Source organism: Vanessa tameamea, chromosome 5 (genome assembly GCF_037043105.1).
Source record: "Vanessa tameamea isolate UH-Manoa-2023 chromosome 5, ilVanTame1 primary haplotype, whole genome shotgun sequence".
NCBI lineage: Eukaryota > Metazoa > Arthropoda > Insecta > Lepidoptera > Nymphalidae > Vanessa > Vanessa tameamea.
The window spans coordinates 5,961,053-5,987,298 of record NC_087313.1 but is presented as its reverse complement, the minus strand read 5'-3'; the positions used below and the strand labels follow the sequence as shown (position 1 = coordinate 5,987,298).

General features: G+C 34.9%; 1 protein-coding gene across 7 annotated transcripts; it reads right to left on the bottom strand.

Annotated features, from left to right (window-relative positions):
- Positions 1 to 10: 10 nt before the first annotated feature.
- LOC113392622 (protein ECT2) lies at positions 11 to 24,228 on the bottom strand. Of its 7 annotated transcripts, XM_064215022.1 has the most exons (21): positions 23,932 to 24,228; positions 20,641 to 20,723; positions 18,338 to 18,545; positions 11,596 to 11,731; positions 10,867 to 11,079; positions 9,830 to 9,973; positions 6,897 to 8,408; positions 6,496 to 6,627; positions 6,128 to 6,413; positions 5,922 to 6,037; positions 5,702 to 5,829; positions 5,330 to 5,500; positions 5,116 to 5,231; positions 4,805 to 4,965; positions 4,542 to 4,682; positions 4,290 to 4,419; positions 4,024 to 4,178; positions 3,133 to 3,243; positions 2,382 to 2,477; positions 1,210 to 1,356; positions 11 to 1,132 (listed from the first exon to the last, which is right to left on the bottom strand). In XM_064215022.1, the coding sequence occupies exons 2-21, from the start codon at positions 20,693 to 20,695 to the stop codon at positions 1,019 to 1,021; spliced, it is 4,272 nt and encodes a 1,423-aa protein (XP_064071092.1). In that variant the 5' UTR covers positions 20,696 to 20,723; positions 23,932 to 24,228; the 3' UTR covers positions 11 to 1,018. The 7 variants fall into 7 exon arrangements, with proteins under 7 accessions (XP_064071092.1, XP_064071091.1, XP_064071093.1 ...); XM_064215021.1 differs by lacking the exon at positions 20,641 to 20,723; XM_064215023.1 differs by lacking the exon at positions 20,641 to 20,723 and having other exon boundaries at positions 2,409 to 2,477.
- Between the last annotated feature and the right edge of the window lie 2,018 nt (positions 24,229 to 26,246).

Sequence of the window (26,246 nt, the reverse complement as noted above, 5' to 3'; positions counted from 1 at the left end):
CCTGTGATTGAAAGAAACCTTTATTCTTTCAATCATTTAAAATATTTATAAATATAGAACTTTGTACAATGCATTAACATGCGTACACATGATATGAAAGTCGGTGCGTGTCATAAGCTTTTGAGCTTTTTCGTGAAAAATTAATGAAAATAAAAAGCAGAAAACACGCACGCGAGAACACGAGCGACCGTCGGTCGCCGATGTCCGTGGATGAATGAATGTTTGATGGATTAAACGTCCACAAGCGACAAGGCAAATATTAGGAACGTTTAAAATATTTAGCAGACGGAAATGGTAGGTTACCAGTACAACACTACTCTATCTAGCCTACGACTGTCTATTTCACGATTAAATTAAAATATCACAATATGTACATATTACTCAAGACTATTCAATAATATCAATATTACTATGTGACACAAGATTTTAAATATCCGATTTAAATAATTCAAGATATTACACAGATCCCAAAACTAGCTACACGATTTAACTGCCAATAGTGGAGATAGGACCCAACTATAAAAAAATATGAAACTTATTGACTTAATTTTATTCGACTTTCATTTGGTTTATAGTTGCACAACTCGATTCCACAAATCACGCGATCGACGATCACGCAATTTCCATCACATCGATTAGTATAAATCTAATTTACAATTCGCCTTCAACAGTCGAAGCTCCTTCGTTCTCACTTTCCAATTCGAAATAATACTATTGGTCGATTTCCGACCCCACACGGATCGTTTCGATCCTTTCAATACTACAAGGCACTTCCGATTCCAACGGCTCCACTCGACGGGCCGAGCCCGAAAAGTACTCGCAACAAATAAATTACATTCACTTGCCACTTTCCTACGTCCGATCGCCCTCGGCACTGGGTCATTAGAATTATTAAGAATTGACGGCGAAGCGACGACGACGCCGGTCGTCGAACTCGAAAGTCAAATCACGAGCGTCTCGACGACGCAGGACAGTCGCCGGGCCGCGGCTCGCGTCACACGGAGCGCTGCGAGCGGCGTCAGAAGCGGCGCAGCGCGGCCGCGGCGCCCGCGCCCGCCTTGCGCGTGGGCTGCACCGACAGCGGCGCCACCAGCACCGAGCCGCCCTCGCCGCCGCCGCTCGCGCCCATCTCCTGCGAGACATCGAGCTTTAGTATATTAGGACGATTCAATCTTCGCACCGACCGACCGACCGACGGAGGCGACGTACGTTTATATTATTACAACTGGCGAGTCGCATCTGCGCGAGCTGCGAGGCGGGCGTCAGGTTGGAGGTGGAGCCGAACGGTGAGATCATGGATGACATCGCCCGCTTCAGCTTCGAGGGCGTCTTATTGAAGGAGAGCGCGCGCCCGACCTGCGAACATTCAACTTTGGTTTTTAGAATGTAATACATTATATTAAATTTCCTAGATCGATTTAGGTGTTGTTGTTTATTTGTTAATTTTTTGAGCATAAAAGTTTCACAATTATTTCAATATAAAATAAAAACTTTTTTGGATAAACATATTTCATACTATATCAGAAAGAGTACCTACGAAAATTACATTTATAATTATTTTCAAAAATTTAAATGTACTAAACACTAATAAAAGATAATTACCAAATATATGTAACATTCCACCCACCAGTACTTAATCGTACTTGAAGCAAACATCACACCAAATAAATTGCCAATTTACACAAAATATAAACAAAATAAAAGAAAATGTACTTTAATATATGTACCTTAAAATATTAATATTATTCATATATTGTACATTGTAAATTTATTCAATGCATAAAATCAAAACGATACACATTAAGTACTACAACTATATATATATTATGAGACCAGTATTTAGATATATTTTATAAATATTTTTATATGAAGATGACAAAAATATGATCGGCTTGTTAATCTGTGAGTGACCCCAAATCCCTAAAGTACTAACACATAAATGACATGAAATATCAAAATAATAGATAGCCCGAAAACCTCAGGTATGGCACGCTCACAAACAGTTAATCACAAATGATGTCTAGCAAAGCGTTAATTTTAATGATTTCGTAATTTGAAATGTGAGAAACAATAATTTAAGATATGACGCGATGCGTTTTAATAAGCATTGAAATATACCGGATGCGTACACGCTGATTCCTGCCAATAAATAATTGATGTCACATTTTCTGCTTTGTTTAAAAAGCTCGATCAAAGAATTCACACTAATGCGTTAAAGGTGGTAAGCAAGAAAAAAAATCGCTAGCTCTCAAATGGTGTTAAACAAATAGTAGAAAATGATCAACAATCAGGTACAGCGAGGACTCAGGGAGCAGCGTGCGCGAGGTGTGTCGCGAGGTGTCGCGGGGTGTCGCGAGGTGTCGCGAGGTGTGGCGTCAGACCTGTGCGAGTAAGTGAGCGCGCAATACCCATGTGTCTAGCAGGACGGCGCCCGGGTCGGCGCGCAGCCAGCCGCCCAGCCCCGCCAGCGCCTCCAGCTACAACAGAGCGCGCTACAGCGGCCGACACCCAGATATCGTGTTCTAGTTGCGACATCTTATTCATACATCTATTTTACTTTAATTTAACTGGCACGCGACTGAGGCGAATTTATTTACGTAATATTATTTTAGATGATTAAAAAATATACATTATAAGGAGACTACATCCTGAGCTCGACGATTTATGATGACAACTTAGAGATATACGAGTGACGAATATGAAAATATGTCTCAAGATTGTGCAATGAGTGTTAAAGTAGACAAATAAAAATTAAATCAATCAAAATTAAGCTGAACGTATAAAATGAAACTTAATGCAATATACAACGGTATTACGGTACTTCGATTTCCGAAATTGATTTTCATGCCTTAGTTACTGAACATGTTATACCAATATATTACTACGACTTACCGAGACTGTTATTATTGTTACTTTAAATCCAAACTTAAATTACAATAAATCCAATCATGCTGATAGCACTTCTTATTAAAATTAAAAAAGTTTGACTACATATCTCGTGATACACGTTAAACACGATGGAGTAACTCGAATTTAATATAATTTTACAAAATAAAATAAAAGAAAAGCCTTAACATAATATATATATTATTGAAATCTTGCGTTAACGTATAAAAATATTTAATTGCGTACCTTAATTCTGGTGCGAGCGGCGAACTTAGACACTTTAGAGAGAGTACTCAGTGCAAGATCGCTGGTGTCGATATCGAGCTGATGCGACTCGAGACATGCCAGAAATTTGTCCTGTTTATAGATATGAAATTTTTAATTTTGCGTTTATAGATCAGAGCTTTGTTATTTTTATAAAATAAGCTATAAATATGATTTTATAGCCCCATTATAGTAATCGTAATTAGGTATAATCAAAGCACGAATGGGACGTGAGCTTTTGGAACAAAGTTGGTTGTTAATTTAATAATAAGAATATTGTTAGAAGATTTGGTTGATGAGTAAAAAGAACAGTAACATTCTGGAAATTTTACTTTATGATAGGGTTTTGTGCAAGCCCGTCTGGTTGGGTATGAACCATCGCCACATTGGTCATATATTCTACCAAGCAGTAATACTTAGTATTGGTGAATGTTGTGTTTCGGTTTGATGGGCGAATAAGCCAGTGTAATTACAGACACAAAGGACATAACAGCTCAGTTCCCATGGTTAGTGCAGCATTGCGATGAAGGAATGGTTATAATTTCCTACGTCGATAATGTCTATGGGCAGTGATGACCATCAGGTAGCCTATTTGCCGGTCCGCTCACTTATACTATGAAAAAATAGAAAAAAAAAAGAAAATTTCCTGCAGTTGAACGTACATACGTAATCCGCTAGAATACCACCACCCTTTCGGCTTTGCCAACTATTGATAAGTGGGATAATTACTGTTCATAAAATTATTTGCTAATGCTCCTTCATCCTCGAGAATTGTCATTTCGGATATATTTTGACAAAGTTTCGTCCCATTCATATAATGCACAATGATTAACAAAGTAAATATGACGAGTTCAATTTAAAGATTATACTAACGGCATCAGCTTTACAGACAGTATTGGCCATCTGCCTGCACAGCTGTCGTAGGAAATGTGATTTGTCGACGGTTTCATCGGTTATCATGAACGAGTATAATTTCTCCTTCAGCTCCTGGTTACTCCGACACATGAGCGCGAACACGTTGTGACAATCTGACAACATATCGTCTATTAATGTACGCTTCATTATTAATCTTACTCTTCAATCAGAACTAAAATTGTAACAGCATAAAAGCAACATAACTTTTTAAGCTTTATAGTTACCTTCCGCTTCCCGTATATCGACGACGCGTTTGACGGTGCTGAGCGGCATGAGGGAGATGTGTCGGTACGGCTTGCTGGAGCCGATGCGCATCGTGCCCGTGCCATTTGTAGGACTTTTACTATTGAAAGCCTACAAGTAGATTTTATGATATTCTAAATTCAGACTTATTTTATATTATTTTAATATAATAAAGAAAAAAAAAATGTATTTTATTCTAAATAATATGCACAAGCAATATTAATAAAGTTCACCTTGGATCTTTTCTTGCATACTTCCATCGTATCCGTGAAAAGAAACAAAACAAGATGGTCTCCTCGCCCAGAGAGTTCCTTCGACAACTCGACCACTTCACAGCGGGATACGAACGATCTATGCGATGAGACGAGATGGGCCTGCAATCGATCAATATCTTTGATATTTTAAATAGTAAAAAGCCGTTCTAACTAGTGTCATCATAATGTCCTGATACGAATTAAAGAAAAAAATTACACTTAGATGTGTAGAATTTCCTCACCGGACACTGGTCGATGTCGTTGTAAATGTCGAACATCTGCAGCTGCCCCTCGGTCTTGCGCTTGTCCTCGTTGATGTGCGACATGACCTCGCGCAGGCCGGCCAGCGCCGACACCAGCGCCGCGTGGTCGGGGTTGCTCTTGTGCGTGTGCTTCAGAATATCTGCGATGAGAGCGACGTTCATCAGTTCGAAGTTAATATATATGGAATATGCTTCACAAGATTGTTTTAAATATTTTTCGTAATAAAATTAAATCGTGAAGAAATATTTTAATATAGCTGTTGAAGCATATAAGTTATATAAGAACTTACCATCCAATAACAGACTTATACTGGGTAATCGCTGCACTGGTCTTATTAACAATTCCTGCAAGCTTTGTCGCCCACATTCGGGTTTCGTTTGACAAATTTTCAGGAATGCATGAAATCTAAAAAAAAAAAATTCAATGTATTCGAAAAATCGCAAATAACTTGATTATGTTTGTCAGAAACTTTTAAAAAGCAACATTTCTACTTCACTACGTACCTTGGGTTCTCACGGTCGCATTGTTGCAGCATCTCCTTGGTGTTCTCGAAGAAGTTAACGAAGGGCGGGTAGGCCTTCACCATGTCGGGCGTGTACTTGAGCACGAGCCGCCCGATGCTCACCTCCTCGCTCCAATGCGCCTGTGCGTAGTGAAGCTCTTCCAGCATCCGTCTGAAAAAAATATAAATGTAATGAAATATTATTTGCATCGTCTACTTCTCTTAACTTGTAGTAATGTAGTAGTAAGATATATAGCTTGTATTCTGAAACGCGTGCAACGTGTTTTTCAGGTTACTTACATAAAATTTATAATTTTAAAGTCTTTATGATGTTTATATTAAAGATAAGATTAAAATTTATATATATACTCACTGGTGTAATTCATAAATAGGCGGTAAATTGCCAAAAATAATTTTAAGTTCTGTATTATTGAGCAAAGCCTGATTTTTGCCATTACTAGTGTCCTCTTCGGCCATTTCTTCCAGCGGTTGTTTAAACATCTACAAAACGATTACAAATGTTAATACACTTTACAAGTACAGGACTACACGCAAGTTATATTTATAACGATTTAGCTACATGTCATCCTTACATTTACAATGGTGTGTAATATTCCAACATAATTCGATTCTGTCTGAAGTAGTTCCATGAAAACTTGCTGTCGCGGTGACATCAATTTTCGCACCACATTATCAGGTACTTCGGACTCTATAAATATAAAAAACATTCCTTCACTATAAGACGAAACGACAACGACGCGATACCATCGATATCATCGTTCCTCGTATGATAATTCACCTTCGAGGAGCTGCTTGCCGTCCGGCGAGGGAGTGCAGTCGAGCAAATTTCCGGACAGGCTGAGCAGCACGGCGTCGCCCACCGACGAGCGGCGTTTGTACAGCGTCGCGTCGCCGCCCCGCAGCTTGCGCTTGCGGAGCCGCTGCAGCGCCGCCGGCGTGCCGCCCGCCGCGCCCGCGCCCTCCTCCGCGCCCGCGCCGCACGCGCCGCCCACCGACGACCGCCTCGACACCTCCTCCAAATACTGTGGCGGATTTGGCATTCGGCTCACTCCATTTTTACATACCTCCCAAAATTAATATATTTTGAGAGCGTCATAATTCGCGGATAGAAATCAGTTCACTTTAGTCTTTGAATTTGATACTTACGTCTTTAAAAAGGTACTCTCTTTCATCCTGCGCTTCCTCATTTTGGACCGAAGCCCAAAACCATTCCGCCTTGACGACGTGGACTCGCAGCGAGCACTCCGGTGCCACCACTGTATTGTGCTCGTCTACCACCTGAATTATAGAGGTTCGATAATTAAACCGATACAAAATAAGATTATACATTTATAATAATTACAATATAACCGTATGGTCAGTTTAAATGTAAAATAATGATACAAACGATATGTATAACTCACACCTCCTTGTGCACGCTCTATAAGCACCTACACATTCGACGTAACATGCAAGCATAACAGCGAAGGATTTTCAAGTATGAACCTATCTCGAATTTGGCTTAATCTAATATTTAGTATTGAACTGTAATTAAATGGGGTTAGTACCGGTAGCGATAGTCCATGGCATTGCGACAAGGCACGGGCGTCGCGGATGGGAGGCGGCGAGGCGCGCAGCTCGGCGCGGCGCGGCGAGGGGGCGGGGGCGGGACGGGGGGCGGGGCCGCCGCGCTCTGCCCCACCGCATATAGAGTGCCGGTGGGCGCGGAGCCAAACGCTTTGAGGTGTCTTAAATATTACCGAATCGTCCAACTCGTCAACATCTCCATCTTCTCTGACCGGTGTCCTCATGTCGGTGCTGTCCACCGTGTCCACTTGGACCGGGGATATATCGAAATTCATATCATCGAGGTCTCTCTTTGGCGTTGACATATTTTTCAATTCTGAAGGTAGATGATTGGCGTCTACCTGGACTGTATTGCGTTCAGCTCTCTTTTCATATTTCTTTTTTCGTTCGCTCCTAAATGAAGCAGTAAACGATTTAACGCTTCTTCTCAATTTCGATGCTGATTTTACAGTTTTCGAACTTCGAATAGATGCAAAAGATATATCGAAGAATCCGGATTGCTTACTGATATTCATGGACGAAATAGATGTGTTGTCGTATTCTCTAATCGGCGAGGAAGTCGAAGCTACAAATTCTCCCGCTGGGTCCGTAGGCTTTACATTCTCTGGAGTTAAGGCTTCAACCGTGATATCACCCGAAGTTTTAGAAACGGATTCTTTTTTGGTTCTTTTAAAAATTGTAGGTTTGTTTTTAAATTTAAACGAGTCTTTAATTTTAAGTCTCTTAATAGACTTCCAATTAACATCTTCTGATTTATCAGGAGATAAGTTATTGCTATCTATTGTACTGATTTGAAAATTAGATTCCGTAGAATTACGACTTCTTTTTTTACCAGAAGATATTGTAGTATTAGAATGTTGTAAATCTTTGTTTACCGCTGAAACGGGCAACAGAAAACCAGGATCATCTTTTGGGTCTAATTCACATAAGCTCTTCGTTAGAGAAGAATGCAGAGATCCCGCCTCCGCCAAACAATCGACTATATTAAATACATTCAAAGACTTATTTCTAAAGACTTCTCGCTTTTCTTTACTATTGTTTCTGCCTCCACCGTGAATAATTTGCGACAGATATTTGTTTTCTTTATTGCTATCTTTATATTTCCGCGTTTCAGCATTAGATGAGTTACTTGTGTCATAAACATCGGAACACATATCGTCTATAAATGATTTGCCTATATTAATAATACTGATATCTTCAGACTGAGACTTTTCTTTATCATTGCTTAATCTATTTCTAATACTGTCCCTTGCTAATTTCAAGCATTCTTCTCTGTCATCTTGTAGTGTTTCATCGTTTGTTTGGTTGGTTTGTTTGTTTGGACTAGCGCGACGGCCCGAAAGGCGAGCCGATAGCCTACGGTAGAGAGAGCTCTTGGGAGTGGTTTGGGATCGATTCGGTGTAGATCGGAGGGGTTTGGTTGAAGTATTGGGAGTGTTGAGATGGGGTGATAGGATAAGCGAACGACCGAAAGTCTCCCCATTGGCCATTACCTGAAACATGTGTGAAACACACCACGCAATGATGTAATGAAGCCATTCCAAATACAAACATGCACAACGATTTTATTACTATTGTGATAGAAAAAGTTAGACACAGATAAGCGAGTAATTCTAAATCGATTAAAAGTATTAAAAAAAGTATAAACTTCATTTCGCTGCGAACGTTTAATCATAGCGTTTATTTAAATTTCATAGTCTAAATAAGATTATGATTGTGGGTTTAGAGTTAAATGTACAAGGATTACCCACAAGCATTCATCAAAGCAAAATTCAAGGTTATTAGATGAACAGAAAGCAAATGAAAATTTCAAACAGTAACTGTGAAGTGACAAATGTATACAAACGGTGCAATACCGTACACTAATGTTATGAGTGAAATGTATGTAATTATAAATAAGCTTTGAATTGAGGTAGCTATTGGATCGTTAGAAGTAAGGCGGTGACAGAAGCCCCCTGTTGCAACAACTAATGGAAGACAACATTTAAACAGACAATGGGTTGACTTCGCGCCGTGCGGGAAGGAAGTGCCTACTCGTGGTACTACTGCTTTGCCCCATTGTATCATTGATAGGTATTTGTACGATCACAGTGAATAATTATATTGAACTGAATCGCTCTTCAACGTCTGTATCTCACGTTAACGTGTTATTTTGTTAATAAAATCGTTCCTGGCTCACGCCAATTGTTTTGACAAACAATTGACATTTGAGATATTGCCTCAATACTGTGCTGATGTAAGAAGAATAGAAAGCATAAAATTACAAGGTAACTACCACTTCTCGTAATCGGAGTGTCTACAGTGTAACTAATCATAAACTAATAGTATTCGTGTTTCCAACGGTACTACGTGCATGCTGATTTCATAATGCTAAAATTAGTGTCTAATGTGCCTTATAGTGTATAAATAAATTGGCATGTTAAGAATTTGGAGGTAAACGCTCTGCGATTGCATTCGTAAGAACAAAATCATTAGTGTATAGAGTATTGGTGGCTTCGTTCATCACTATTTCTATATATTACTTAGAGTACGTTAATGGTCGCCTATATTGAACCTAGAAATTAATTATGCTATATAATAAAATGATATCTTTTTTTTAATAAGATCTAGGAACGTATAGAAACGAACAGTTATATTAATAAATTATCTTTTAAATTTATTTGTAATGAATATATGATTTACAATAATATTTTATTATATCGATTAAATATACGTAAATAAGTAAAACCAATAACGCTTTTATTGAAATAAATCCATAACCAGAGCACAATGATGGGTGAAATTTTAAATTATCAACGACCAATTTATTACCAGATCTGAAACCACTGAAGGGTAAAAATACTAGCCGTATTTTATTCAATTTGTATGTTAAATGTGTTTGTAAAGGTGTCGTAGTAGTGCAGCGTGTACTCACGACGTGCGTGCAGTCGGCGTCATCCAGCGCGCAAGTGGCGCCGCCGTTGCTGGCGAGCACCTCCGCCATGTGCTGCGTCTCGTCCTCCGGGAACCCGACGAAGCACACGCGCGCCCCCGCGAACACCTTCAACTTGTGCTCCTTCTGTAAGAACAAAATTTAATTTTAAACTATGTCTTACTAACCCATCTCTATTTCAAACGGGTAAAAAATAAGGATGTTTCTAATATCTATTTATTGAATTATGACATTCAAGACCCTTCTAATGTATCCAGTATGAAATCATGCACCAACCGTGCATTATGGACTTGACCTATTAATGTCATATACTATACGGCCAACATTTTTTTTCAATCGTTTATTTGCACGTATTGTAATACCTCAATAATGTTATGTAATGTATAGTTATATTCGTCCTGACTACAATAATTTTATCTAAAACATTACTCGTGAATCAGAAAAAATGAAAACAATTAAATAATATTCCATTTATGATATTAGTAGATTAAAAACAACAGGAAACAGCAATTCAATTAAAATATACTGGAAACTAAAAAATACACCGGAACATTTTTTTTAACATATAGTATACAATTTAGCTAACATAGTCAACTACATTTAGTTACTATAATTAATAGATGGAAAAAAAATATTTTTCTAAATTGATTGTTTAAATGAAACTTGGATTTTTTTTAATTCATCAGGTAAAAACTATCTCTATTGTGTGATGACCTTCGGTTTGTCAATCACACCGAATGACACCATAGATTTTATCTCTGTTATTCGTGTCTACCCGCATCTATTTGTTATAGAAATAAAACAAGTCCCCAACGTTTTATATGATACATGCATTTATATTGAATGCATTAAATGTAGTATTATAGTATATATAGTATGTATAGTACAGTATATAGGTATAGTTTAGCTTTAATTCATTTACATAAAAACGTCTCACGCATCGACACTGTATAAAACAAAGTGGTGCGTAATCTTATTCGAGCTAATTTTTGAAAATATACTTTGTGTGCAATACTTACAATCATAGCATCGTCAGTCGCAAGGCACGCGGGGTCGTCCCGACGCTCCCAGCAGGCGTCGACCCAGGAGCGCGCCTGCACCGGCAGGCCGAAGCCCGATGCGTATCGGTACTTGTCACCCGTGGCCGCCGCCGCGATCAGATGCGTCACTTTACTCGACATGTCTTTACGGATCGACCCACCCATATAGTGGATCAGTGTTATCAGGTACGTCTGTCGGTGGATCAAATCAAATATTATAGTTAAAAATAATAAACAACAGCTATTATAGTCTTAATTGATTGATAGACTGGCAATAGGAGATATAGACATATAATATAAGGTTTACAGATCATACTTAGAATCTGGTCGATTTACTATTCCAATCGAAGAAGGAGTAAAGATAAATAAACCTTAGAATTACATATTCCATGCGATTTGCTTATACTTCTGCTGTATTATGCACTACAGACAAGTCTTGACCATTATATCCTTAGATCTTTACAACAGTATTATACTTACTTACTTATAAGTATCATTATATAATTTTACTCAGAAAGTTCCGATAATAAAACGTATTTTTTGCGAAACTATAACGAATACCATTAGTTACTAAATATGTCGACGAAACAGTTGACGCGGTATCATTGGATACCGCGTCAACTCAATGTCATAGTTGTTTATTCAGCTTTACTCGCCTAATAGAATATATATTTTTTTATTTAATCTTTATTCACGTAAAACACGTACGAGCTCATCCTTTTTTCGGAATCCTGAGAAGCATATGACTGCGCCGCGCATCGCCAGCGAGTACAGAGGTCGTGCGTTCGCTGGCGGCGGCTCCTCGCGCTCCGCCAGCTGCAGCACTGCTGTGGGCCCCAGCACCCTGACGTCAATAACGAAAACTTAAATTCCATATAAGAATACTTAAAAGTAAGGGTTTACAACCATTATTTTTACCAATCTTGATGAGCTAAATGAAATTAACTTTTCAAAAGCTAAATTATGTATAATTTCAATGTTTCTATTCTAGAAAAAACTCATCCCTCAAAGAAAAAATATTTCAAAAACAAGGTAAATATTTATAAAACTCTACTAATAATAAGTTATATTTAAAGATTTGATGAAAACGGTTTAAAATTTAAAATAATTAAACGTATGAAAGGACCAAAATATAAGGCAATAAATAATAATAAAAGTGCATAAACATTTATATAGTTATTTGATCACATCTGTAGCTACGATTCAATCATAATTATGTACATCAATAAAAGCAATAAGTCATACAGAATGTGCAGACTAAAACGTTTTCATAAATTCGTTCACATTAATCATCCTCGGTCGATTACAGAGAACCACTTGTGACCAGTATTGTGATTGAATTCCAGAATAGATACCGTTACATATTAATAACATAAACACATGTTAAACATTTATTTGTTTGAAATGAGGATTTCCGACTATCATTATAACCGGAAGAATGAAACATAAGGCAAATAAATAACTTCCATTAACATAACAATATTCGTTGCTACATGTGGTAGGTACATATCGGTGAAACATCTCACGTAGGAATCACTTTATAACTTACTATCCAATCACCATATACATGCAGCTGTAAATTGAAATTGAGGAATTTATTGTAACTATTACAATCACAAAATATATTTTAATATTAAGACTGCAAAAGAAACTCTGTTACCACTTCACGCTTAGACCGCTGAACCGATTTAGATGAAATTTAGTATGGAGCTAGTTTGAGTCCCAGAAAAGGACATAGGCTACTTTTTTAATTCACCTCTCGAGGGGGTAAATCGGTTTGTGTGCTATAGGTAGAGTTTTATAAATTTCGCAAGTTTAGGTTCAGCTAGTGCAATACTAAAGTATTACATAATAATATAATTATTTTTTGTTGAAATGTAAGAAAACATTTCAATGACATAATGTGATGTAGATTCTTATTAAGTATCTATTATAAATTGTTTATGTGCTCTTTTTCCGAATATAACACAATATATTATCAGTCTAAACGTATATATTTTTAAGTAGTATTTCTGTATAATAAGCGTTACTTTAATTCTGTTAAACAAAAATTAAATGCGAAACTTTTAAATCTAATATGTTTAAGGGATTTTCAAATTAAGATCAACGAGCCAGCTCTAGCCCCCCAAACTCTACTTTTTGCATTTCATTTTGCAGTATATTAGACGGCCTAGGGGTAGAGCCGAAGGAGTCGCGCTGTGCCAGAAGGTGAGAGAAAAAAATACGAGCACAATATTTTGAGACCCATAAAGCTTCGCGATTAAGCTTGGAATGTCTGGAATCTTACGAGTCGAAAAATAAGCTTATAAGGAAAGCGACATGATTGAGGCATACATGACTACAGGGGTCAAAGCTCTAATAATTATGCCTTCTGTACCCTGTAAAGGGCCAGGCCTAGGCTGATTAAGCTAGTGCGGAGACCCGCGGGTTAACTCATAAGAACCGAGGAGACAAGATTGTTGAAATTGTTAATGTTATTGCGAGCGACATACTGGCGTCTCGTGACGCGCAAGCGACGCGTTGCACGCATTACAACGTCACGGACAGGATACTAGCGTTGGGCTATGAACGATAGAAATAGTACTGACGAGTTAAATTCCGATTCCACGGACTCTGTAGTGTAAGCAATCGTCGAGTTTAAATTGGGTTAACTATTGAGTTTATTATTATGTTAGATGAGCATAATAGTAATAAACGGGAACGTGAAAAACTAAGCTATAGAGTTCCCCAATTGATTAATTTTATTAATTTATTTGAATAAGTTATCCTACTAATTTTATGAATATAAGGGTTCGTAAATGAGGATGTTAGTTAATGGATCACGCAAAAACGGCTGCTAAAGCTAGTTGAAAATAAAGGATCAACATTTTACAAACTGCGCTATAATCAATTGGAATTATATTTAAAACTTATAATTATATTCAAATATATGACTTGGACTTTTGATGTACTTAATGTTAAATTAAAACAATAACCAACGATGGCGCTGTATCTCATATGTTTATCGAATTATGAAACGGTATAAAAATATATAAAAACATGCGTGTTGAAAATTTATTTTCATATCAGGATAACATAAAATTTAATTATTCCTTTGTCGGTGCTTTTATTTTAAGCACTTAATTTACAATTTTCAAAATTAGATTAATATATAAAATACTTTTAAACTTTTATGGTATTTAATAGTAACAGACCGAACAAAATGTTATTTGAAGTCAATATTTATTAATATCGTTCTATCAGTACATTCTTTTAAGGACCAATCGAGAAGAATTTCCCGGTTGCCATGCTTACATTTCATATTGCAAATATATATTATCTGGTGTTTTAGGTTCAGATAAAAGATGCTGAGGTGGTTCTTCTTCTTCTGGTGTCGATGGCAACCGCGTCGGTCCCATTTTAAGTGTACGATTAAATTATTGACACTTCAATACTAATACAATCAGATACTAGTCCGGCGTGGGTTCCACACACTGGTGACACATCGGTTACATTCATTGGCACTGAGGTGTATCATTGCGAATGTATATATTTATCATTCACACCATACATACTACGCAAACATTGCTTGCACTGATATAGTTTTCCAAAATGATCACGACAACAAAACTAACTGTGTAAATTTATACCGCAACAAAGCGCAAGCGGCACGCGCGTTATGCGTTTCACGTTAGATTGAAAAACAGCCGCGAGGAATGTAAGGCCGAAAATAGCAAGGAGCGTCGCGCGGCCGCAAGGGCGACCCTCGCGCTACGCCGAGCGTCGTCGCAGCTCGCTTACACCTACCCGCACCTTTATTTACATCGTTCCGTGAATTACACTCACAAGATTACCATTTTTTATTAGTGGAAGGTTCTGTGAGCGTGTAATAACCCCGGCATAATATTCAGGGTGAGGTTGACTATTAAATTGTTCTTGCATGTCGTGGCGCCAACAGTCACGTTGAATGTTTAATTTTATGGACCGATTCAATCCGCTTTAAGTTAATACCAACACGAGGTTGTTATCATTAGCTTACCAAAGCTAAAATAATAAACTAAACTTAGTATTACGACACACAAATCATTTTAATGAATTTCGCAATTTCGATAATGCGTTAACAAAACATAGTGTCAAATAAAATGTTCATTTCTGGTCTTTATATAAATAACACTTACGTCACCTTTGAATATTGGTGGAGGTTTAAAAAGTACAATGCATAATAGAGGCACCCGAACTTGTGATTTTAAATAGACGTAATAAAACTCAAGCAAGATAGAATTTATTTAAGAATTAATGTGAAATTTTAATAAGTTCCTATTTTTTGTAATACAAGCTTTATATAATTTAAAAAATAGCACTAAAACTCTCATATTCATAATCCGAAAAAGGACCAACGACTTTCCATTATTTACGTCCGCGGCACGGGAGTACTTAAGCACTGGCTACTTCCATACTCTGGGCTGTTACAGAGAATTTCTTAACAGAAAAGCAATTAGAGTAAAGAGGTAATCGAAATATTATAATAAAATTAAATACCACTGATATTCACTTGAGGCAATTTTGCCAAAATCTAGGCCTGGTGCACATTTTTACCTATTCAAGCTAAAAGAAGGTGAACGTTGAGAACTTATTCCACTGCGTTACTCCACTGCGGGTTTGTGGATGACGATGCTATATAGTGGTGGATGAATATAAACACGAGGAAGTGAGAACACCGTAATAGTTACATTAGAGGCGAACGTTCGATGTAAGAATATATTGTCTCCGTACTCAACGGTTGCGGAATGATTTAAAAAATAACATAAAACAAGAGACTGTGATAAATAATTTATAAATAAATATTAAATATTGGACAACATCACATACATTACTCTGATCCCAATGTAAGTAGCTAAAGTACTTGTGTTATGGAAAATCAGAAGTAACGACGGTACCACATACACCCAGACCCAAGACAATATAGAAAACTAATGAACTTTTTTCTACATCGACTCGGCCGGGAATCGAACATATAGTATTGATCATCATTGTCCTTGAAAAGAAAAACGTTATAGGAAATAAACAAAAAAACAACCTCAATACCCACGTCCACGCGACTGAAGTCACGGTCACATTAATTCATAATGATCTATTTTTACATTGAAATATTATTTTGGGATCAAAAATTTCATGGTATTGTCAAAATGTAATAAACCGTGAGTCAGTTTCGTTCCCGGTAATAGTAATAAGTAGATATCCAAAATTAAATTTCGCCAAGCAAACATGCGGCGCGACGGCGGCCGATAAAACAATAAACAATTAATCTCATCAATTGGTATCCGTTTATACACTGTAACAATGAAAGCATCCTCTGCGATGCGTGAAATAAAGTAAATACGGCCGTTTTGATTTACGCCAGAGTTAAATTTACGATATATCACGTCTCACGGTTAGTGGGCTGATGGCGGTCGCGGTTCCTGATCGGCTTATTCTTTGTTATTGTAGAAACAAGTAATTTCACTAGTCTATCAAAAAAAATAGCTAAAATGTATATATCTATATATATGTATAAAAGCGAAATACCACTCACTAATTAATCACGAAATCTCAGAAACTATAACACCTACAAACTTGAAATTTGGCAGATTGGTTAATTATAGGGTGTAGACATCCGCTAAGGATGGATTTTACGAAACTCCACCCCTAAGGGTTTAAAACGGGGGCTAAAAGTTTGTGTTTCAAAAATTACGAGCGGATAAAGCCGCAGTTCGGTTAATACTTTAATAGACGGAAAACATGGTAAAACTCATATTAACGATAAAAAATGAAGAAAAGTTTGAATAATATAGACATTAGAACGTTATTGGAATTCTATATAACTGTAGCATGATTGATTTCAATTGCCCGTAGATTAAAATAGTTATCGAGAGTTTTAAAGTCCTTGAGCAATAGTAATAATTCGTTAAGTCACACTATTCTGTTCGTGTAGAGGTCGCAGCAAGTGATATTAAAAATATGTTGGATTTTTATGCTGTTCATTTCAAAATCTATTAAAGGTAAATATAGTAAAGGTTATCTCAGTATCAACTGAATCTAAACCAATAATCATTTCGGTGCAGTCAGGTGATACAGAGACGGGTGTGTGTTTGAGTTTTCGAATTTTATAGTATGTGAGAATGACACTTCAAATATACATAATATGTAAAGTACATCGACATAATATACAATTGCTTAAAAAACAAATATCTTATAAGGATTTCTACGTTTACATTTACCACAAGAACAAAGCGGATATCGTAGCGCACATCCGACGCGTCATTTCTATTTTATCTATTTTATTTGAGTATCTGATTATATTATAGACAGCAATCATTTTGTTATGTACTAGCTACCCGTCCCGGCTTTGCACGTGTAGAACAATGGTCTAAATACAACGATTACATTGAAGGAGAAACATTTACAGAAAAGAGTCTTGTTTTATTTTGACCGGGTACTAATAATTAAAAAATGATCGTGAACGTGATATACGCGTCCACTGCTACCGAAACATATCGAGCATTCGTCGATTAATACTTTAACATGATTAAAACACTTCCATTTAAAATATTAGTATGATAATATAGTAGTAGGTAGTACGATGATTAGTCGACGTTAAGAAGTGCCAAAATATATTGTCACGATTACCAGCGGAAGCCGAAGTTGGACAGTTAAACGGAAACGAGTATATATTGATGCCAATTTCTGAAACTGTATTCATATCTACAGCCAAACCCAACATATAATTTTATTGTAGACGAAAATATAGTTATTAAAAAAGAAAAATGCAGGTCAGTCCGATATGATAAAGAATTTTTTGAAGTTAAATTAACATTGAATATTTTAATGTGAATTTTATAAATATATCTTTGTCGTTGTTTTATCTTTTCATCTGTCTAAGTTTAAAACTGGCAATCTTGGCCTTAGCTTTGTTTAATATTCTGAAATGATTAAATATGAAAATTAACTTTTGTATTTAAGCGAAAACCTTGAGAATTTTATATATACAATATATTATATATACAAATATTCAAATAAAATACTTGAAGTACCATAGGTAAATTAACAAATCTCTCTATGTTAGAAAATAATAACGCGCATGAAAGCTTTAGTGGAGATCGTTAGCCGCTGCGCGGTGTGCCAATGTTTTTTAATTGCAAATAACGATCAGTTTTAGCGTAGTCGTCAAAATGTTAATGGCCCAATATAAAAACCGTAACTCACACATTAACTGACTAGCTTGAATTTTATTCAATTACATAAGTTTAATTGTAAATTACAATTATATTTTTCATAACTATACCTGCTGCTGCACGTTCGACACCATTATCATATTATATTCTTAATATTAATACATCGCCTTCGAAAGGCGTTTTTAATAGTTTTATATTGTTTAAAATATTTTAATATGTTAGGAATAATTGCATACCGATTGACACAACGCCGATCTTACCTATATTTAGCTTTATGTGCTGCATCGAAGAGTTCTCCCTCAAATGGTGCGGTCACTAGATAGGAGGGAGGCGCCGGCTGCTGCTGCGGTGGAGGCAGGGACTCGGGCCCTCGCACCGTAGCCAGCGCACCCAGTCTCTCGCACGCTGCGCGTACTCGTTCGCACTCGATGCACGATTCGCTCACGTATACACACGGCGTTGTCGAGCCTGGAAACAGTCGATATGGCATCATGGCTTGCAGGTTACCTAAATATGACCGGAAGTTATCGGTTAGACGGTAGACATTTTGAATATTTAATAGAGGCCTATTTTTAGAAACGATTAAATCATTACTCTACCATTAACACATACTCTTTTATTATTGTCATTATTTGTATGTACTACAATTACATATTAATTTTATTTTTTTTAGATCCTAATTTATATTATGAAAATACAAATATACATATAGGTAAATTTAAGAATTACTTCTCGTGTAGGAAACCTGTCAATTTTATCACAAACATTTACTACGACATTTTTCATATATTGCCAATGATATTTTTTGTCATAAATCTGTTTAATTATTATCTATTCAAAAATGTATTTTAATATTTACGAAAATAATGAAGGTCTACGCCGGTGACGCAAATGTGAACGTCATCCGCAGGATCTGACGGTCCAAATGCTGATCTAAATATAGAACAGTTTCGCTTCAAATTCCAAAGAAGGATATATTTTAGTATTTTGCTCGAGGAAGTCGTGAGACATAAACACAATTTATCTGATTACGACAAATAACAATGAAAAGAACCAGGTACCGTAACTTCTTTGATCCTTTAACATTGAATTTAAAATTTAAATAACAATTCGTATACATACATAAATGTATACATTACATTATATTTTTGTTTACAATAACAATTGCTACGTCGATTATTATTCGCTTTACAACTTAAAGTAGAAAAACTATACCAGTATCGATGTTTGTCAAAGAGCACTCAAGTATATTGGTGTCAAACGTTGAACAAGACAATAATATATATATATATATATATATAATTATATATATGCAGTGTATAGTGACTGTACAAGTTCGTAGCTCTAGTTATAAGCTTTTTTTAGATTTCTATGTTCATTATTATTATGGCTAGTTAAGTTATTTACGTTCAACGACGTAAACGTCTTAAAGTCGTCGTTGAGACATGTTTGTCCATTTTTAGTTACCACTTTGGAAAGAAACCTCTAAATTAAGTTTCCTATTCCTCTCCATCAATCCAAATAAAAATATTTCAGCAATTTTTATATACTCAACCAATATTATTATATCTTATTTTTACCATAACGGAACCTTACAATCTGCGTGGTCGGACACGAAGTAAATTGAAATATTTTAAAGTATTTTTTTGTAATAACACTTTTTTGTTACCTTGAATGTTTCCCTAATAAAAAAAAAGTGTTATAATACTTTCTTTTGTAAAATCTAACATAAATAAATGTTTGTCGACCTTTCGGGACGTGTTCCCGCGTCACATAAACGGTTCAGGGTCGCTGACTCACGCGTACGCCGCAAAGGGAACACCCGGCTCTTTTGGCATAATATTGTATTAGATGAAACTTCTCCAAGCACTTTATAAACCTACAACTTTTGTTACAAATTTCTCATTTTCATTGGGGAATAATTAGTGAACATAGCTTTATCTATACAAATAAATTCATACTTCTTCGACGAGTTTCGGTATTTCTTTGTTGAAACACTAGCGATCATTTTAAGGTATTTCTAATAATGTAATAGTCATTTAAATAAATAAAAAATGTTTTGTCGTGTGTTGTTAGCGTTTTGTTTGCAGCGACGACGACGTCGCTAGTATAATATAAGCTAGTAATGTATATAAATTATATTTGTAATATTATAAATGTACCAAAACTACCGTCCCATGTTTTAATTTAAACGACTAACCCATAATATAATGGTTACTTAAACATTCGTTATTAAAAAAACAATGTTAGGCACGTATAAAAAACAGAAACGTATTATTAGTAAACAAATAAATAAAAAGCTAGAGGAAACTAATTTACATATTATCACAACAAAACTACAACTTCTAGGTCACTAGCTTGTCTCATCAAGATTGATATGAATAACAATGACCTTCAGCTCCACTCGGAATACTTTGTGAAGATAGGTGTAAAAACCTAAAGCAATGTAACAGGTACTCAGAAGTAAGCCCACAAACAGAGAATCGATTAAATGAGGTAAACGTTATGATTTTGTATGGGTGGTTTGGTGCAATCGACATGCAACTCATGCATGCGAACTCACAGCCTCCACCGAGATATGACCGCAGTTGCTCTACCAACGCTAGCATGGTTGGCATGCGTGCCGCAAACCACGCTTTACGCCATCTGTAAAAGCTGTGCGTATCAATCATCATATATGAAAGGTGTCTGAAAGCCCCAAAATGTCAGGCGTTGATATACGAAACAACTTTCGCCGGACCAATATTGTCACTGCATAAATACAATGTAACTGAATATGTACAACCAACTAAAGCCAAAAGATAGAATCACATTATCAGTCACAGTTGAATATTAATACAAAATAAGGATTGTTTAGGGTCGAGAAATAAAGTAAAAGAACAATAAACAATAACATTGACCTCCTTGAACCACACAAGCAAAATATTTTTATAGTATCGTCTTGAAGCAGGATATTAGATGTATTTTTTTGTATTTTATCTGTAAAATATTATTATTAATTAGCATACCAATTTTAGTTTGAAGCAATTGCAGAGAAGAGTTGTATCTTCATACATTATCACAATAAAATATAAAAAGAATCCCCAATTCATTCTTTATAATACTTTTTTTACTTTATGATTATTGAAGAGAGTTTATAATAACAGCTTAGATGTTTAAAAAATATGGTTAAAAATGTATGTAATAACAATCAATTTTTATAGACTTGAAGCTGCTCAACCACATCCAATGTATACACATAAAATTGGATAATGTAGTACAAACAAGCATCACACTGTGTATAAAATACAAATATAGTTTATATTAAAACACGAGAACTATTCATCAGTCAACAATTGATTACTTTCCATCTACTATGTTAAATATATTATGATCTTGATATAATGATAAACAGTATATTTTATAAATATATAGTACATCTTGTTTTCCAGGTGAATTTATCTTTAATTTATCAGAAGATTTGACAAACATGTGTCGAAACACACTCATGATACCACTTCAAATCTTGGTGGACTCAGTAGTAAAGTTGGTATTTACACAAAGAGAATGAATTAAATTTTACAAAAGTAGAAAATCATGTATACGTCTTAAATAACTGATTTAATAACAAAATTAAAAACTAAATGACTATGTTACAGCAACATGTCTTAGTATTCCATTTACTTAGTTTTTGTATATGAGTTACTTTAAGTTATTTTTCATCAGAGGTCTGTAAAAAATATTTCTTGGACATTTGTTTTTTCCCAAGGCAAAATTGATTATTTAGTCATACTTATAATTGTAGTTAGTCAAAATGCTAAAATATTAACAATAGTGTAGGATCAATACCATAATAATTAAAGGTTTTTTTTTATATTGGCTTATGTGTGGCTGAGCTTTTATGTGGCTTATAAAATAACTCAAATTGTGGTAAAAATTAAAAAACAATGAACTTCATACAAAATAACAGTAAAATAGCAAGAAAACATTTCAAATAATAAATAAATAACCTTTACAATATTCTTCTATGTATAGTTTTAATAGTATTAGAAAATGGGAGCAAATTCTGTTGCACAAACAAAACATTGTGTTTAAAATACAAATATGGTATTCTTTTCTTTTAATTCACTGTCTTATTTATATTTTGATCACTTTCTGTATGATAATGTGAGTTACTATTCGATGCATGATGGAAACGTAATGTAAAATGACTAGATAGAATTTGAAGTGACTGAAGAACAATAGTATTATATGGGATCTACTTCCATTACTCCCTGACTATTACTTACTCATACCCAGATAATCCACCACAATATTTTTTTAATGACAAACTCTATCAATTTTTTATTGCATTAACCTGCTGTCTTGGTCGGTCTGTTTGATATAATGTTCTAATGATTTTAAACTAATTTCTTGATGAACCAAAACTTGAAACTAGACTGAAAAAAATTGTTCAAAACTGATTGAAAATGCAATGCTCTCATTCTTTTAGTTGTTGTTTTGTTTATTGGATTGTTGTCGGTAAACTATAGGATATAAACAGAACATTTATCTCCTCTCTTTTTCAATGCAACAAGGTAATATAATAATGATAATTATACATAATGGTCAGATTGTTTTTATAACATGGTATGAGAATAGAAAGAGCCATTGAATTCAAAGAGATTTTCTTAATACTATAAAATAAAAGTTCTATATAAATTCTCTATCCGCATAGGTTTCAAAATAAATATTACATTACACACATACAAATTGTAAGTTTGCAAACTGTAAAGCAGTTCAGCACCATCTTTTGCTACTTTTATTCACATCGAAACTGATAATGATATGATTATTATTTTTAATAAACTATAATAACTAAGGGTATAATTTATATTTTATTGATGCATATATTACTTTTTAATAATCTCTGATTTCTTTAAGAATGTTTATTTCTGTATCTTAATATATAATAACTAGGTGGAATAAGCCAACAAGTAAAGGATTCTGGTTTATGCCCAATGAGACATTTCAAGTCACAATTTTTTTTTTATACATTTTAAAACACCACATTGTAAGGTATTAGGATAAGAATTCAAATAATAAGAATGCAGTCTCGACAAAAATAAGATGATACAAAGTTGTACACTTTGAGCCCATGTTGACATAAATAAATTATAAAGAAATAAACAATTATCAAACTAAATATTTCAAATAGAAGTTTTCAAATATACGTAAATACATATTGTATGTATTAAAATGATATTTATGTTAATTTCACATTGAAATATTTAAAAATAAGGCTATTTTTTTTTATTTTAATTAGATGAAATAAATAGCCAGTTTTTAAATGCTTTTTATTTATGTAACTATACCAGAGTAATGACAACATCACAAATAATTTGAAAAATCCAAACAAGTTTTTAATAAAACTGTTAATGTCTTATGTTATTGCACCTTCAAAAATGAAGATATGAATATATTTAAATAGGTAACAATTATTAATTAGAAACGATTCGCAAAGGAATGTTTTTATTTTGAAAATTTAGTTTTCTAACAATGTCTCATTGATATATTGCATAAAATTATAATAAATTGGATATATACAAATATTATATAACTCCAAATAAATAAATATAAGAATTTTAATCATCACTAGAAAACAAAGGTATTAAAAGAATGTTTTATTATTATAATACCTAAAAAACAAAAATATTTAATCTCTCATTTCTACCGTTTAATAGAAATTTTAAATCTTGACATATAGTAGCAGAAAGCACAAATTTAATCACACTTTGACCACAGGTTGATTTCTTTTTTTAACAATAAATGAGTTCGTTAAATTGTGGTAGTTATATTAAACACCTGTAAAAATATATGGTTATGGAAATATTACCATCATTCTCCTGATTTTTGTCAGTTGAAGAGATGCTTCCTGCTTGTGACATGCCCTTAGACATTTCGTCCATCTTGCGAACCACCGATTCGTTATATCAATCACATAACATTAATAACAAAACTATTTACAAAACCTAACAAAACACATTGATTCACTTCACTTTATATAACACAAGGTCTTTTTTGTAAAAATCGACGATCCGTCCAATCTAATAACATTTCTGAAATTTTCAATAACACGACGTAAACGAAGCGAGTACAAATGAAGTTGAATGAAGCATTCATAGATAATGTAGTAATTATATTATGCAGGTATACTTGTGTAGCATTAGGTGAATACTTCACGTTAGTCCAAATATTCATCTAATTAAATGATTGATACATAGCTTCGTAATTTCTGCTCACTATAGTTAATTTTAACAGCTTACATTACATTTTAAAATACTCTTTATTTCTAGTAAATTTATGGTTGACACCACATCTTCATTGGTTGTTACCGAATGTGAGACCCTGGCTTAATGTTTCTATGTGAAGAACTATTTTTTTATATCAAGAAAAGCCATATATACAGTTACTTAAAAAATTTGATAAGTTAATATTTTTACAAATGTTTATAATTTTACCGATTTGTAAATGGATAAAAATTTTTAAAAATAAGTTTAATATTACTTGTTTTGATTATCTGAGTCCATACAATACAATTTATATAAATTGTAAATCTTTAGTAACATAAATAAATTAATAGAAATTTGAAGGCCCGAATTTTGTATTATTTAGTAAACCAGATATTACGGTACTGTTGTGTATTGTTAAGCAAAAAAAACGGATAAAGATGAAACTAAAAATGTTATACTGGATCTCGTTTTAATCTGCCTGGAAAACAAGGATGAATGAACCTTTAGCGAGGAACATGGTCTATGCTGTTCTGAAAGAAGGCGCACTAATATTTTTTTCATGGCAAACCAAGTGCTCGTTTGCCACCAAACGAGCACTTGGTTTATCTGATGAAAATTGACTACCACCGCCACACATCTGCAAGACACGAAAATTTGCAGGTGCGTTGTTGACCTTTAATAAATGCGGAGCCCTTGTCTTGAAGGTTCTCAAGTCGTCTTGTTTCGTAATAACAGCTGGTTAAAGCTGGTTCCATGGAGTGATTGAGTGAGGCAAAAATGCGTTAAAAACCGCACCATTGTGGATTTCCGACATCGAGGTGGCATGGATGGGATTTGGAATTCTGTAGCGATGTCGTGAAATTCATCAAAAATGTGGTAAAAGATGCAGAGTGATCCAACACATCTGCGCAAAGCCAAAGGATCAAAAAGCTTGGAAAATACATGATCTTCGACAATTCGAGCTGCTCTAAGTGGAAAGCTGGAGCTGGGGAACTCTCACCCAGAGGTGGTAGTATTTTAGCAGCTAACTCCACCCAGAGGTGGTAGTATTTTAGCAGCTAACTCTACCCAGAGGTGGTAACAGCATGGTTAGCATGTGTTTCTTTGGCGTTGAGTTAGTCGAGACTTGGTCAGCTCTAGTTTGAGAACTGGGTCAAGAATGATTCGATTTTAGACACATGTTTGTTCCAGTTCTCGATGATGTGTTTCCAGGAAATATTAGCGTGGCTGGTATATAAGGTGTCTACGGTACAGTCGTCTGCACAGCAGTTAATAATGCTGATTTACATTTAGATTTACATTGATATTTAGAAGAAAAAGGTAAGTAGGAACACCAGAATCTCAAATCTGCTGAAAAGCTAGTGATCCAATAGCATAATTGCCCGGGAAACTCATAAGAAAGAAGCTTTGAAAGATGAGCTTTATTCCATACGTGATCGAAGGATTCGCTATGTCCAAACTGGCTCCTAATACCATCCCCTTGGACATAATGGCTTATGTATAATTATGTGAGATAAACTAGAAGAACACCGGCTGAGCCGCACTGGAGCAGTTACCATATTTAGTAATGGGGAGCAATAAAGGAGATACATTTTTATTTACTCAAATCATAGATTCGTCTTGTTTAGCAGTTATTAGAAATTAATTATTCCTCTTTATTATTATTTTCTTTTAACTATTATTTTTAAATCAGTAAATGTGAACAGAGTGTTAAGTATCGCAGCATTATTAGGTAATTATTATGTGTCCGAAACATATTGTAGAGACGATAGAACGGAGAACCACACTACCACAGAGAGCACAAAATATGTCAAAATTATAAAGGTGTAGAGTACAGAGTATTGAGTAACTAAAGTTAACAAAGAAAATTTATGGTAATAGATCATAGATAGTAAACCTATTAGTTGGTTCTAGATAG

What these genes read in the sequence shown, in the direction of transcription:
- LOC113392622 (XM_064215021.1), bottom strand. Translation starts at nt 24,004, where the DNA reads ATGGACGAAATGTCTAAGGGCATGTCACAAGCAGGAAGCATCTCTTCA. An exon ending in ACGCCGACTGCACGCACGTC is followed by an intron (nt 8,409 to 9,829) that starts GTGAGTACACGC and finishes CACATGTTTCAG; the next exon opens with GTAATGGCCAATGGGGAGAC. An exon ending in CCAGTTGTAATAATATAAAC is followed by an intron (nt 1,133 to 1,209) that starts GTACGTCGCCTC and finishes GATGTCTCGCAG; the next exon opens with GAGATGGGCGCGAGCGGCGG.